The sequence below is a fragment of the Callospermophilus lateralis genome, chromosome 19, assembly GCF_048772815.1.
Source record: "Callospermophilus lateralis isolate mCalLat2 chromosome 19, mCalLat2.hap1, whole genome shotgun sequence".
In the NCBI taxonomy this organism is placed as follows: Eukaryota; Metazoa; Chordata; class Mammalia; order Rodentia; family Sciuridae; genus Callospermophilus; species Callospermophilus lateralis.
The window spans coordinates 23,717,402-23,734,131 of NC_135323.1; the positions used below are offsets into that span (position 1 = coordinate 23,717,402).

At 54.9% G+C, this 16,730-nt stretch overlaps 1 protein-coding gene across 1 annotated transcript in view; it reads right to left on the reverse strand.

Annotated features, from left to right (window-relative positions):
• The window catches only part of Galnt17 (polypeptide N-acetylgalactosaminyltransferase 17), a 351,033-nt gene that overhangs the window by 160,325 nt on the left and 173,978 nt on the right, over positions 1–16,730 (reverse strand). The window contains exon 3 of the mRNA XM_076839996.2: positions 5,408–5,574. Coding sequence (XP_076696111.1) covers positions 5,408–5,574 — 167 coding nt within the window. The remainder of the gene's footprint in view (positions 1–5,407; positions 5,575–16,730) is intronic.

The window sequence follows — 16,730 nt, forward strand, 5'->3', positions numbered from 1 at the left end:
CCTAAACAGAGAGATGTCTGTGTTCACAGAATTTTAAAATCAAGACGGAAGCACTCCCAGGCCGGCAGATCCACCGCAGTCTAAAAACACTTCTAACCACCTTCTCCTGCAGAAATGTCTGCGTGGGTCCTACGATTCACAGTGCGTGCAGGGACCCAGAACAGACAAGACTGCTTTTAAAGAGAAGAACAGGGATGAAGGACTCACACTTACCAGTTTAAAAAGTATCACCAAGGAGCAGTTATCAAGGGTTAAGAATAGACCAGGCCACAAAGCAGCAGTGAGAGTGTGGACATAACCCTCACAATCACAGCCAGACGGGTTTGACAAAGATGCTGGGCAAGAAGAGTCTCTTCAGCAAATGTTGGTGGGAGAACTCTCACCCCTGTAGGGAACATGGACTTGGCCCTCTACCTCAAATCATATATAAAAATTAGCTCACAACTGACAAATACCCAAATGTAAGAGCTAAAACTATAAAACTCTTAGAAGATAACATCCATGTAAGTATTTGTGACCTGGGTGAAGACACAGGTTTTTAGACATGTCAGCAACAGTTCAAGAACCCCAAGGAAAAATAGACAAACTGTATTTAATCAAAATGAAAAACTTCAATGCATCAAAGGACACTATCAAGAACATGGAGAAAATCCACACAAGGGAAAACACTTGCAAACACACTTGCGAAAATATTTGTAGAATATTTTTGATAAGGAAGAGTAGGGATATATAAAGAGCAATTACAAATCAACAATAAAGACACAAATGTTTAAAAAAGGAAAAGGACTCACATGCACATTTCTCCAAAAAAGGTAGACCAATGGCAAATAAGCACATGGGAAGAGGCTCGAACAATTAGTCTTAGGGAAATGCAAATCAAAACCACAAGATGCCAACAATCCCGACAATGAGGACAGCCTTAATGTTTTAAAAAAGGAAAGGAGCAAGTGTGGTCGAGGATGTGGGGAAGTGGAACCCTTGGGAGTGTGAAATGGTGCTGCTGCTACAGAAAAAAGTCTAATGGTTTCTCAGAGAGTCAACCTAGATCTCTCACGACCCAGCAAGGCCACTCCTGGTATGTACCCAAGAACACTGAAAACATGTCCACACGGAGACTGACACCTGAATGTTCAGGGCACCACTATTCCTAACAGCCAAACAGTAGGAACAACCCGTTTTAGTCAGCTTTTTATGCTGCTATGAATAAATGACCCAATCAGCACGACTGTAGAGGAGAAAAGGGTATTTAGGGGCTCAGAGTTTCAGAGATCTTAGTCCATAGAAGGTTGGCTCCATCCCTTGGGGCTCAAGGTGAACCAAGACTTCAGGGCATAAGAGCGAGGCAGAGGGAAACAGCTCACATGAAGATCAGGAAGCAGAAAGAGATTTCACTCATCAGATACAAATATCTACCCCACAGCCACACCTCCAGTGAATCACCTCCTCCAGCCACACCCCACCTGCCTCCAATTAACACCAGCTAATTCCATCAGAGATCAATCCACTGGTTAGGTTAAGGCTATAACCCAATCATTTCTCTTCCAAACCTTCTTGCACTGTTTTACATGTGAGCTTTTGGGGGATACCAGGTATGGGATTTCTCTGGGGGAACATTAGAAATCTTCTGGAATTAGAAAGTGGTGAACCCACGGAAAGCCACCAAATTCTACACTTTGCAGTGATGCATTTGACCTCAATTAGAAAAGGGAAAATAAATAAAAGATGTCCAGGCATGAAATAATGACAGGGATGTAAAACATAATGGCCCATATAGCTCCGTGCACCTGGATGTCCCCTTGCCGGCGACCCCAAAGAAAAAGGGGGCAAAACAAGGCTGAGGACCTAGATCAAGACCCAGGTGGAGAACTCAGAGGCAGTGTAAGAGTGGGAAGGGCTTCCCGTCTTTAGGGGTGAAGCCTCCTGCTGAGAGGAAACGAGGGCAAGAAGCCACTTCCAAGGCTGAGGGGAGAAGGGCAGGTGCCATGGTCCAGCTGAGTGCCAGTTCCAAGGCCCCGGGTGCCACCAGGAGTCAGGACACTCTGTACAGAGCACGGGGAGGGGTGGAGCAGTTCTAGGCTGCAAGGCACCATTTGGGAGAAGGCATATAGAGCGGGGACCTCCCCTGGTGTCCTGATGCTGAGAATCCTGAGCATCCCAAGGGCAGCAGGCAGCCAAGGGACAGGAAGGGCAGCTGCCAAGACAGTCCAAGGGGAGTCAGAGAACTGTGTGGCGGCACCCAAGAGAATTGCACCAGCTAAGAAGCCGCAGGAACTGTCAGATGTGCCCGCGGCCCAGACATGACCAGGGTGGTGAGCAAATGCTCGACTGAGCAGCGGCCCTGGCCATGTTGCCTGAGCCACTTCCATTTGCTGCTGAATGAAATGGGACTTATCATCACCACCAAGTACCCTAACAAGGGAAATGTGGCCGTCCCGTCTCATCTGGGCTGATGTAGAGTCACCTGGCTCCTCTCACCCACCCCTGGGCCAAGCTGGACCATGGCCTCGTGCAGCCAGAGAAAGGCCACTCTAACCTCATTGAAATGATGCCTTCGCACTTTTTTAATAAAATGGGAAATGATCATGCTTTATAGTCAGGGAGAGAAAAGCCGAGAATGGACTTGTTTATACTCTGTGATCTTCACTATGTAAGATGGCATTTAAGAGGGCTTAGGGCACGTGAAGGAGCAGCTGCCTCCAGCCGGTTTCTTCAGTGTTTGCTTTTTCCCATTAAATTTCCTTTTTGATATATTCATATTTTCCTGCAAAGAGCATGCATTACTTTTAAGTTCAGAAAACAAAACTGTTAGGCTGGAAAAGTAACGTTTTAATCAAACTTGAGCCGAAGGTAGGCAAGGATGGCAATATTAATGTTGGAAGAACTAAATTCAGGGCAAAAAAAAAAGGGATGCTTTTAAGATAAAGAGGGCATCACATGGTGATCACCACCACCACTAATAATGAGGGCGTGCAGACACCATCGGTAGCTGCCAGAGAAACCAACACAAGAGGCATAAACCGAATATTATTAGGAACACAGGGAGGAATGGTCACTGTGCACGGCGATTTTAAAAGACCATTATCAGACAAGACTTGAGAAAATAAACTCCTAGTCTTTCTACATACACAAAACTCATGTCTGGCAGGAATTCGATTCCATGATTATGGTGTGGGGGGCTTTTCATGTAGATGAGAACATTTACAACACTTGATAATGCTCAGTACAAAAGCACATCTCAATAAAATAAAAAGTAAATAAATTCTTCCTCTAGTTAGAGAGAAGGCATTCTGGAGAAAATATGGAGACTAGACCAGGAAACGGGAAGCAATGGTGCTAGCAGAGCCAACTCCGGCCCTGGGTACTGAGGGGCCAGGGCGGAGGGGCCAGGATGGGCCTGGAGGTCTGACTGGCCCCAGGACCTCTGCTCCCCCTCTGCACCATGGATCGTCTTTGTTCAGATCTGAACTGGCATCAGAGTGGGCTCAGGGCCTGCCTGTTCTGACCCCTGGTCCTCGCAGGGCTCTGGAAGCAGAGCTTGCTCGTGGTGAGCCCCAGAAACATCTGCTGCTACAGCGCCTAGTGCTAAAGGGGTCTGAGCGCTGTGGCTCCCGATGCAGGCTCACCCCAGGGCAACTGGCATGGCTCCTGGCACTGCCCATTGGGGTTCTGCGCCTGCTGCCACATGCTGTCTTTGGGGACTGCCTTCCCTCCCCTCCCCGCTCCCCACAGCCCAACAGCTCCCGGTGCTGTCCTCATGTCCAAATGAGCCCTCTGCACTGAGATCTTGATTTCAGGGTCTGCTTCCAGGACAGCCCAGCCCAAGACCCCTGCTGAGCACAGGGCACCAAGTGCTGGCCTGCACCAGCAGCCCGCCTGGCCTTCCCAGCCCTCCTCTGCTGGCCCTGATGAGCTTCCTCACAGGGAGGCACCCAGCGGGATCCTCAGCCCAGTGCAGCCTGGCTGGCAGTCACCAGCTCGGGGTTTCCAGCTGTCTGTGCCACCTTCAGCTGCGTGGCCGCAGCCCCCGCCTCCTGGGCTTCCTCAACCATTTCCTCACTGGGTGAGACTCACCGAAGGTCCATCAGCTGGGCCCTGAAGCAAAGTCTACCAAGCATGGGGAGCCCAGCTGATGAGACACCCCAAAGTCACAGCTAGTGAGCACTATGGCCAGCAGGGTGCAGAGGGAGCCACAGACAGGGATGTCCTCAGGGGCTGCAAGGAGGGGACACACTGGGGACCTGAGAACCAGCAGGATTCATCCAGAAGGAGGGGTACAGGACGGGGTCCCAGGAGGGACACAGGACAGGGGTCCCAGGAGGCGCCTGTGAGTATTGCTGAAGTGGCCAGAGGCCACCTCTGATGCACAGCACGGAACCTGCAGAGGGCCCAGGTCAGGTCAGAAGAGACCTGCCCGATGATTCAGAAGCTTCAATCCTGGAAGAACTTCTTCCTCCCAAGAAGACCACCAATGTCAGGTCTCATGGATAATAAGATGGCTCAACATGAAGGAAGACACCAGGGAAGACAGTCCACCAGTGACAGCGTCTACAAGCCACCTGAGGCCCAGAGAAGGCAGAGTGCCCATCTTGGTACTCAAGGCCCCAGGGAACAGTGGGTGGTTAGAAGGGGCAGAGCGTCCTCGGCTCCTGAAGGTGACCGGGATGTAAACAGGACCCCCACAGCTGCCCTCTTCCCCACCCCAGTGCCTGGTGGGGTGACCCTTCTGCTCAGCACGCTGGAAGCAGGGGTGTTCTCTCCTTGTCCTGCGGCTGCTCAGAGGCAGCCCCTGGCCTTCAGGCGGGCTCATTGCTGGCTGTCCTGGCTGTGGAGAGCTTTCGGGCTTCCTCCCTGCAGCAGGCACAGTGCCTACACGGGCCAGGCACCAACAGAGAGGCCCGCTCCGCAATGCCCACCTTCCTTACTGCGCACCTCGTCTCCCAGGACCTCCAGGGAACTTTGGCTTTGCCACCTGGTATTTGCTTGTTTCATTTTTTAAATTGATCGACTGCTCCCAGTAGTGCTGAATTCCAAACGACCTACAAACACCGCTCTCTCTGACCCATGGCGGCTTTGGGCCCAATGGCCCAGAAGGCCATTCTGATTGAGATGAGCAGTTCCTGAACAGGACAGGATTAGTTATCCACTTCTTAGAAAAGAACAATGGAGCGGGGGTCGGAGGTATTCAGCCCTTCACCATCACCCCTTTTAGGTAAGAGAAAGGGAGACTGGTCTAGACCCTGGCCCGTATTTTAAGAGTCCCAGGAAGTCCAGCAGTAAGGAACCAGCGTTAGCCCAGACTCTTCCTCCAGGGCACCTCCCTCTCCCCTGGTGCTCCAGGAGCAATCCTGGGAAGGAAGGTGGCACCTCCATCCAGGCGACGCGGGTCCTCGCAGGCAGCTGGGCCTACCTTCGTCACTGTTGTCATCCACCAGGATGATCTCCTTGAGCAGGTGTGTGGGTGTGTGGTTGACGGCACTGTGCACCGAGCGCAAGATCACCGACAGAGCCTCGTTCACGAAGATGAAGATGATGGAGATCTGGGGCAGCTCCTTGGAGTACTTGAGCTCCTTACACCTGGGGACGAAGAAGGGGAAGCTGGTCAGAAGAAGCGGGAAGGCTGTGCTGCACCACTGGACATGGGAGGATCTGGCCACTCTGTCACACAGTGCTCCCAAGGCCAGCACCATGGGTCCCTCCAGGCCTCCCTTGTCTAAGAACTGAGAGTGAAACCCAAGGAGGGGAGCACTTAGGGTCCAGGTCCTCTTTTCCACGTCTGTCCCCCCAAAGCAAAGGGGAAGCATCAGTCTCCGGTCCATACCCACCTATCCTACCCGTATCCCCCTTGCACCCCATATCTCCTAGCCCAGTTTTGGTGCATGTCCGCCCAGAGCCCCCTCCTGGAGCCCGTGTGTCCTGAACTGGACACTCTATGCTCCATCTATGCAATGACCCCTGGGTCCAGAGCCCCTGCCCAAGGACTGCTGGAATGGAAGCAGCAATACCCGGGACCCTCCTCTGGAGAGGAGTTCCCCAGCCCCACGGTGGCAGTCGGCCTAACCCGCTCTGGGATGTCCTCCTTTCCCAGTCCAGCTCCCCCTCATGCAGCAGTACCCTCCTCACCTCCAAAATTCACTGTCTACTCTCAGATCTGAGCTCCAGGGTCTATTCCTCCCACATCTGGGCCTTTGGTGGGCCCAGCACTCAACAGCGCTGCCTGCCCTCCCAGAGATGCCACTCCAGAGGGGTCACACATCTGCCAACGTCCAGCAGAGGCGCCTCCGCCTGGGGAGTGTGCTGCCTAGAGCCACTCTTCCAAAACCTTCCAGACCCCCAGGGCAGGAGCACCAGGCCACCACAGCAGCCCGAGGACAGAGTTAGAGGGCAGGATCCCTCTGCCCCAGGCAGGCTGGACCTGGGCTGTGCCCTCTGGTGCGTGGCAGGTGGTGTGGGGAGGAGTGAGCCGGGAGCCCTGTCATGGCTGACACAGGAGCACTGCTGGGTCCGGGCAGCCCTGGATCTTGTTCATGCTCAGTCTCAGCCACTGCAGTGCCAGCCCGGAACAAAGCCAAATAGCACCCTCCCCATGAGAGCCACACAGAGCTCCCTGAGCAGGGAGAACCGAGGAAGGAGAGAAAGGGTGGCGGGTGGGGAAGGAGAGGAAGGGGCAGCGGGTGGGGGCAGCCCCAGGAGGAAGCCAGGAAAGGCTGTTTTTTATGTGGAACAGCTTGGGCTGTGTCGGGCCATATTAATCATGTAGGCAATTTTCAGAGGAAAATAAAGTTTTGTTACAATATACGTCGGTGTCTCCTGGAGGAGACGTCCAGGGATCCATTGATCACACAGCCTCATTTTATCATGTCGTTGTAAATCCACTTCCGAGGCTGCTGGGAGATGAGGATGGCTATCGACTGGCTCTGGGCCACTGGTGGGTGTCACAGTATTGACTGGATGGTGACCCAGGAGGTCCCCTGGGGTCTTGGCCATCCGGAGCCTGGCAGGTGCTCCCTCTCCCCGGGCACCTCACCAGCCTGCAGGACCCCAGCACATGCCACCCTTCCCAGCACAGTCCTGGGGCTGGCTACTCAGGGACATTTTTTAACATCCTCTGGCTCTTGCAGCTGAAAAGGAAGAGGCCAGCCTGCAGCACACACAGTGACCTCCCCACCCAGGCCAGGGCCGGCTGCAGCCAGAGGCAGCTGTCAGTCAGCCCCCAGCCGAGGCAGGTGACTCCCTGGGGAAGCGGGAGAGGCAAGAGCCTTCTGGGAACAGGGTCCTCGAGGATGCTGTACCCTGGGTCGAGGGAAGTCCCAGGGGATTTCAGAAGCAAGGAGTGCTCCAGCCATGTAGCCCACGTGACACTGTGTGTAACTCACACCACCGACTCCTCAGTGCCTCCATCTGCAGAACTGTTAAAATGGCCTCGCTCTGCCCAGCTCCAGGCCCCCTGTAAAGATCAGGTGGGAGAACCTTCCAGAGCCCCCGAAAAGGCAACATACTGCCTAATGAAAAGACCCAGGCTGCCTCCAGTTCCCCTCCACATGCCCTTTTGTACCTCTCCTGTGACCAGGGCCAGACTTCTAGAGCTTTCCCTTGACTTAGACCCTTCCCACAGGCCCACCTAGGACCCTGCTCCCCAGCAGAGCCAGAACTCTATCCTTCACAGCTAAAACGGCTTGCATCCCCTACATGGACGGACACCGGTTTCCTTTATTTATTCGCCGACTATTCAGTGGCTGGCAAACAATATCAACGCAGTAGTCACTGCTATGAGGACCAGCACTATTTTTGTTGGTCTCTGTAGGGAGGTAGGTCTTTGAAAAAGCCCTTAAGTCTGATTTCTTGCCTGATATGTACAAATTCTCAGAATGTGCTGGAAAGACAGAGAACTGAAATTCTGAGCATCTTCCTTAAGGTGTAGACCCAGGCATTAGTGGGTATCTGTGTCACTCCTCAGAAACCTGATGTCCAGCAGAGTAGAAGATGAGCACAGCAAGGGGCCCAAGTGTGCATGGTGGGGAGAAAGGGCACAGATGTCTATCTCCTGTGCCTGGGAGAGGAGACCAAACCAGTTCCCACTGTGGTCCCCAGACCCCAGACAGCATGTCCAAACCACAGGACACCTGAATGTCCGCACCCTGCCGATGGCCGCATGCTCCTTCCTTCCTGCAGCTTTGGGTGGGTGGAAAGTACTCTGTGCTTTGGGGGGGAGCACAAGGCAATGGCCAGAGCCAGCACCAGGGAAGGGAGAGGCCAGTTCAGAGCCTAGCTTCCTGCCCCATTGCTACACCACGGAACACACAGGCAGGCACATTTTCCAATCCCAGGCTGCAGAGCCGGCTGTGAAGATAGCAAAGCGAGGCCAGTCTAACAGAATACAGATTCTAGGTTTCAAAGACACTCAGGGAAGGAGGAGTAGATGGCATGAAAACTGCAAAATGCCTCAGAATCCATTGCTGGGGGGCCCCAGATCTGGGGCCCAGAAATGATGAACCTCTTTTTAAAAGCTAGTCAGTAAGCAATAAGAAATGCTCCGTGTTTAAGAAGTATGTCCACAGGAGAGCTAACTTAAGGTCTAAAATTTCAATCATGCCCAAGGGGGCTCAAAAGAAATCCAAAACCAGTTTCCCCTCTCCCAGTGCTGAGGGAGAGACAGACTCACAGCGAGGCTGTTCTCATGGAGGAAAGGAAGCAGAGAACTGACTTAGACCCTTTCCACAGGCCCACCTAGGACTCTAGAACGTGGGTGTGCAGAAGCCAGCTCCCTGTCCCCAGGAGGGCATGTGGGCAAAGCCCCAGGTGTCCTGGCTGTGAATCTGTACATGGTACTCTTCTGGTTGTGGGGTTTCTTGAAGATTCATTAGAAACCTCTCAACTGAAGGACCTCAAGCAGAGAGGGGCCAGGCCTGCCCACAGCCATGCCAAGGCCCTGTGGCCCTTCTGTACTTGGCCGGGCCCTGTGGCCCCACCATCCCTCAGGGTTGGGGCAGAATCCAGGACCAGAAAGGGGTTGGGTGTGGAAGGTACCCATATGTGCTCAGGACAGCTGGGCAGGTACCCAGGGGCCTGAGCTAAGGGTCCAGCCCTTGTTTGTTGGGTCCTGTCAGAAGTAAGGCTGTCCCTACAGGGCTGTGACAGGCGAGCTCAGGTGCGCAGGAGGGCAGGGGAGGGGAGCTGCAAACTGGCTTTAGAGAGGCGTCATGGGGTCCAACTCGCAAGGTCCAGAGCAGCAGTGAGAGCTCTTCTGAGCACAGAGGCAGGGGGCTCCCCTTCTTTCCCTCTCCATCACCTTCCGGAAGCAATCTCTGCCAGCCTGTTCAGAGACACAGCAAGGTGAGCCCTGGACCCAAGGCTCCCTCAGGCTCTGGAAGTTCCTGTCACGCAGATTCTTTTTTAAAAATTTTCAGTGTTGTACAAGGCAAGAGTTCATGTTAACGAAGAGCCTTGACAGATGAGAGGTCCAGTGCTCTCCAGCGAGGTTCCCTACTCCAGCCATGCCCAAGCTCCCCGGGTATGGGAAGCCACATGGAGGGGAAGAAGCCTGAGGAGTCCAGGGGATGGGGGGGCGTGATCAGAAAACACTCGCTGCACCCCGGGGCAGGCGCATGTGAGGACACCCCTGGGACTGATGGGGCGGGGCCCACCCCACCTTCACACCATCCTTGCCCTGCTGCAGCAGGGGTGGGGGACAAGAGCCTTTCCATAACCACCTTATCAACCCTGTCACAATCACATGACACCAAACCCACTTCCAAACACAGCACCCAGCTCTTGGAGCATCTGCCCTTTAAACCCTGACATGTTTCGCTTCCGTGAGCAAACTCAGAATGGGACCTCTGCGTCCCCTTCCCCTTTGCTTCCAGAAGGCGCACACCTCCCGGGGCCCTGATGGCCACACTGGACGTCACTGGCCACACCCTTGTTGGTTGGCACCAAGCCCTGTGAGTGTACACCCAAAGACCACATTCTCAGAGAAAAAAGGCAAAGGGACCACGCAGAAAGCTTGAGTGTGGCCTGGCCACTTAGCAGGCATTTTCCAACGGTGGGTCCCAGGTGCCAGGTAATCTGCAAGGGAAGGCACATGTGGGAAAAGCTGTCTCCCCTTGGCTGCGGCCTGATTCCACGGGCTCTGGTGGCACGAGCTTGCCCATGAACATGGGCATCCCCTACCAAGCCACATCAACCCAAGCAACAGGAAACTGTCCTACAAAACAGCCCCCCATGTCTGAGCCTAGAAATGACCATGAACACTGTCATCATGGTAGTGAAGGCCCTGGAAGACCCCACCCAATTCCTATGGCCCAAGGGAACCCCACGGCCAACCACCTCACTTTTCCTCCAACAATGAGAGAGATTCTTCCCTCTCTCTGACACACTGTCCCCATCAGGGACATGTCAGTCAACTAGGACATCTGACTGCCTGTAACGGTTAATCTGATGAGTCCTTTTGGCTGAGCCACAGCACCCAGACATTTGGTCAAGTATCATCCTAGACGAGACTGACATTTTGGTCCATCTTCCATGGTGTGGGCAGGCCTCATACAATCCATTGAAAGACATAACACTGAGGTCCCTGGGAGAGGGGCTTCTGCCATCAGGTGGTCCTCAGACTAGAGCTGCCACATCAGCGCTCCCCCAGGCCTCCAGGCTGCCTAAGGACCTTTGGATTTTAGATGCCCCAGCCTTGCCCACTGTGAGCCAATTCCTTAAAGTAGTTTGCTCTCGGCTCAACATCATTCATCAGGAGAGAAATACAAACAATGAGACCACAGTAAGGCCCACCTCACCCCCACGAAGACAGCTACTATCAAAACTAAACACAGTGTCGGAGAGGACGAGGGGAACTTGGGACACTTGTGTGCATCGGTGAGAGTGCAGTGGCAGTGCCACCAGCCGTCCCGGGAGAGCTGACTGGGGATTAGCACATGGTCCAGGAACTCCAAGGAGCTGAGAGGATGTAGGGTCTAGGAGACATCTTGGACACCTGTGTCATTACTCACAATGAGATAAAATGGGGCGGCACATACTCGGCCCACCCATCAGGGGATGAATGGGCAAACAGAAAGAGGTGGACACACAGTGCCACACAAGGGCACCCGTTGGGAGGGAAGGAAACTGAGCCGTATGATGCAATATGGATGAGACTCCAAGACATCACACTAAGTACAATAAGGCAGCCCCAAAAGGACACAGAGGGCAATTCTGCTCAGGCGAGGTGCCCGTAGCAGTCAGATGTGTAGAGAGGAAACGGTCGGGGACTGCGGGGGCGGGAGATGGGGAACTGAGGAGCCGAGGGACGAGCATGGAGTCCCAGTCTGTGTCCGTCAGCTCTTCACTGCTGTGACAAGGCTCAGACCAGCTCAGCTGCAGGGAGGAGGAAGAGTTTATTCATGGTGTCAGAGGTTTGGTCCATGGAAGGCCGCTCCATCTCCTCGGGGCCCAAGGTCAGGCTGACTGTCATGGCAGGAAAGCGTGGCAGAGGGAAGATGCTCTCATGGGGATCAGGGAGCAGAGAGAGATACAAAACATCTGCCCCACAGCCATGTTCCCAGTGAGCCACCTCCTCCAGCCACACCCCACCTGCCTCCAGCCACCACCAGTTCATCCCATCAGGGGTTAATTCACTGACCAGTCATTTCTCCCTGCACCTTCTTACATTGTCTCACTGTGAGCTTCTGGGGTTACCTCAGGGCCACACCATAACAGTTTCACCAGATGAAAAAGCCCTGGACACAGGCGGTGGTGTGGGTTCCCGAATGCGGGTGTGTTTACCGCCACCGCAGGGCAGGCCAACAGTGGCCACCACAGTCAACCCTCAGGACGGGTGTACTTAAACAGTAGCTTCGTTCCTTTCCTGTCTATCCCTCTGCGTCCGCCACACACACCCTGCTTCTGCTCTCTGGGGAACCCTGACCAGCACAGGTCCTTAAGAGAGGGGAACAGTACACCAGATCCAGGTGTCACACTGCATCAGGGTGCTGTCATTGCAACCTCTCCTCCTGTCACTGCCTCCTAGCCTCTGGCCACACCGGGTACCTGGAAGGACTCCCCAGCTGGGCACTGCAATGCGACCATCTCCAAACTCCCGTGGCTCTTCCTGGACCTGCTGCTGCCCTTCAGCCACCCGCAGGTTCAGCAGCCAGAACCTCCTACCTCCTGCCCCCAACACGCCCTCCAGGTCCCGGCCTCCGGCTTTCCCTCAGTCCCCCAGCCCTTCCCTGGCTTCACGTTCCTTCCGTTCAGTGGAGATCTGTGTGCTTCTCTTCAGTCGTGTCCACCTCCACTGGCCCTCTTTGTCCTCCTTTCCTACCAGTCCCCCAGGCCCCAGCACTGGGCAACCCCCCACCTGGCTCTTTCCTCTCCCACTGCCAACGTTTCACTGAAGGACAAAAGACTGGAGTCTCCCAGCTCAAGGAGAACTCCCTCTCCCTATACCTTAATGGCCACCTCCCCTCTCCCTGGCTTGCTGCCTGGGTCCCTCTTCACCTCTCCTTCATCCCTGGCGTCCAGTTACATCATTCAGCCAACGCTGCTCCTTCTCTGTGGCCAGAGTCACTGGCAACTCCCCGACCTGACTGGTGGGCCCTCGTTCCTCTAGTACTTGACATTGTCCCTCCTTTCCCTATGTGTGACATGTACAGGACCCTGGGACACTCACTGTCCCCAGCCCCACCTCTGCCTTTCCTCCCAATCTGTTTTGGGGCCTAGGGGGCCCTTTTCTGCTCATCCTCTAAGCTCCAAAGTGCCCAGGTCTCTGTCCTCCGACTGGGCTATTCTGTCTTCATAACTGGCCCTAGGTGACCCCATCCAAGTCCACATCTCCAGCAAGGGAACTGGCTGCTGCCACAGTCAAGCCTCCTGCCCGAACCTCGACCAGGGCTCCACCTCCCTCTGGACATCGTTACCTGGACAGCTCCTAAGCACCCCAAATTCAGCAAGCCCAAAGCTGAAACCTGCTCTGTTGGTGCCTTCAAGTCTTCATGGAAGGACACCACCCGGTCTCCAGGAGGTCAAGTCATTAGCACTCGAGTGGCCCAATCAGTCACCACATCTCAGAGACTCTGCCCTTCCCCACCCCGCTTCTCTACGCCTTACGTCAATGGCACCAAAAGCCACCCATCTGGTCTCTTGCCTACAGCCTGCCCCTGTGGCTCAGGACCATCTTGCAGAAGGATCTTCCTAAAAGGGAAAATGTGACCACGTCTCTCCTCTACTGAACCCACCTCTGGCCGCCCTCAGCCTTTAGAATTGGGTTCAGACTCCACTGGGCGCCAGAGATGAGCCCCAGTGTTACCTCCACAGCCTCGTCTCTTCTCCCTGCCCTCCCTCACTTCACCCCAACTCCCTCTGCCTCAAGAGCCTTGCCTCCATCCAGCGCCACCCCACCCTGCGGCCAGCCCTCGCTCGGGCTTCCCCTCCATGGCCCCCATTCCTGCATATTGCCCCCACAGCCCCCCTGCGGTTTTCAGGACAGCAGGTGCCATCTTCTTCCTTCTGTGTCCCCGAGCCCCACAGCCTACTCGGCAGAGAAATGGTTCTGAATGAGGCAGCAGAAATCCTCCCTCCTTAGTTGTCCCCTGCGTCCTCCTCCTGATCCAAGGCATCGTTTATTTCCCACCACAATTAGGAGATCCGAGGCGGCACCCAGTGCTTAAAGACCCCATCGCGAATACCACTGCACTTCTGTCTCTCCCCGTTTACTAATCAGGGCTCAGATTCTCCGAGCTGCTCGGGTCAAGTGCGTCGCCCGCCCAGCACTCGGCTCTCATGCCCTCCTCATCAAGCCTCTCCTGTCATCCTAGGAGAGCGGCATCATTTTAGCAGCCGCAGCCCCTGCAGAACGAGATGTGGGTGGAATGGCTGAGATGCGCAAGGCCCTCTCTGCAGCTCATTATCGGGGGACGCGCACACTTTGCTGAGTGGCTTGATTTCCTCTGGTTGGGCTCCCTGTCTTCCAGGAGAGCCGCATACCTCCTTAGCTCAGTCCCTGCACAGCCGGCTCGGGCCAAGCTGTCTACGCCAGCATTTGAGCCCCGTGTGACGGTCCCTCCAGTCCTGTGGGGCCATTTTCCTGATCAAAGCTCAGCCTGCTCCTCGGCATGAACTCCCCGGCTGTGCGTGCTGGTCTTTTCTGGGGAGACGGCCGCACCTGCCCTTGGCTTTGCTCAGGAGCATGGGGGCGGGGGGCATTGCACCCTCATGGCCTCAGTCACAGGGCCATGGCTGGCCAGGTCCTGTCACCAGCACCTCCGGGTCAACACGGCTCGCACCTTCTTTGTCACACTGGTTCCTACAGACATTTATTTTGGAATATTCCACAGGACATTTTTGATTCTTGGGTGGGACAACTACTGGCCCCGTGGCTACGCAGGAAGGTTTTCTCCGAGTTACACAGAGTTGCTCTTCCAAGGCCGGGCACTTGTCTTCAGCCCCAAACTCCAGGGGCTCAGCACCCCACAGCCCCGGGGCCAGGTGGTCCAGCTTCACTGTGGCAGAGGAGGCTCTGGCCTGGGCCCAGAAGCCAACTGGCCCTCCAGGGTCAGAGCAGAGCTGTTTAAGTGAAAGGGGTGGACTCTCCCTCAACTTTAGTCCTGACTCGGCTCCCTGATTTGCACAAGGAGTGTTTCCTCTAAAAGGGAATGGAACGCGCACACACACACACACACACACACACACACACACTCCCCCCCACACGCATGCACATGCTGCTACTCCACCCCCACATACACACACCCTCCCCCCACACACTGCTTCTCCACCCCCCACATACACCACACACACCATATACATACACACACACACTGCTACTCCACCACACACACAAACACACACACACACTGCTACTCCACCACACACACAAAAACACACACACACACACACTGCTACTCCACCCCCCACACACACACCCCACACACTGCTACTCCACTCCCTAGATACAAACACCCCCCCACACATACACTGCTACTCCACTCCCCACATACACCAGACACCACACACACACTCACACACACTGCTACTCCACCCCCACATATACACACACACACACCACAAACACACACACATATGCTGCTACTCCACCCCCACATACACATACACACACACTGCTACTCCACCCCCCACATACACCACACACACACACACACACACACACCCCACACACACTGCTTCTCCACCCCCCACATACACCACACACACCACATACATACACACACACACTGCTACTCCACCACACACACAAACACACACACACACTGCTACTCCACCACACACACAAAAACACACACACCCCACATACTGCTACTCCACCCCCCACATACACCACACACACCACATACATACACACACACACTGCTACTTCACCACACACAAAAACACCCCCCCACACACACACTGCTACTCCACCCCCCACATACACCACACACCCACACCCACACCCACACACACACACACACACACACACACACTGCTACTCTACCCACACATACACACACACACACACACACACACACACACACACACGAGGGTGGGTGGGAGCCTCCTTCAGGTTCTCAGTTCAGTCGATGCCTCTGTGCGGGAGGACGCAGTTCTCACTGTATTAACTGAAGTAAAAAGAAGAAGGATAAGGATTAAAAAAAAAGAAGAAGAAGGGAAGGAAGCAGGAGGAGCCCAGGAGTTGCACTGAGCAAGGGCTCAGGAAGGGGATTTCTAAAACAGTGACAGTGAGTCAAGGCAGCAGCTCCAGGTCAGAGGGCGCAGCCTCCAATGCGAGGCCCAGGAGGGCCCCAGCCTCCTTCCCCAAGTGTGTCCTGCCACCTTTGGAGGTAAGCGGAATGCGTGGGACCCGCAAGGGGATGGAAAGACTGCAGGAAATGAGCAAACCAGAAGGCTTAGTTCAAGGCCTGGCAGACCCCAAGTGGCAGCAAGGTTCTTAATGGAGAAGGAAGGCTGTGGGGCCTCTGCTCTCAGCCTCCCCTCCCCTCCCTGCGGCCCCTCCCCTCCCCTCTCCTCCCCTCCCCTGCAGCCTCTCCAGAAGGACAACCTGGTCCCACGTTCCCAAGCTGTGCTCTCTCCAGTGATGGGAAACGCGTTACCTTTAGGGCTATTTGTCCTTGGACTGCTCTGGCCACCGTGGAGTGCAGAGCCTGTATTTGGACCGAAGAGGACCCTGAACATGCTTCTGCTTCTTCCCAGCACCAGGAGCTCTGAGCAGCCAGGTTGTGAGGACCAGCCCCAAGGTGCCAGGACACCAGAGGGGAGGCAGGCTGAGGAGTCCCGGGGGCTCAGAGCACAGTGTCCTGTGACCCTGAGGATGTGGTCGGAGAGAGGGGAGGGGGCTTCGTTCTGTCATCGTGGCTGACGAACCTGCTTATCTTGGGAAACATTGAAGGTCAGGGGCACCCCTACAGCCAGGTTCCACTGGGAACCCTACCTATGACTCAGCTGTGCAGGAAAATCAGACATGTGACAGTAATGACTCAGGGTGGCCCTGCGTGGCCAAGCTTTGTGCATGCAGTCACACCTGGGCACCTCTGTCCTTGTCTTACAGTGATGACTCAGGGTGGCCCAGGTGGTCAAGCTGCGTGTACACACTCACACCTGGGGACCTCTGTCCCTGTCTTGCAGTGATGAGTCAGGGTGGCCCTGTGTGGTCAAGCTGTATGCATGCAGTCACACCTGGAGACCTCTGTCCTTGTCTTACAGTTACAATCCAGGATGGTCCAGTGTGGTCAATC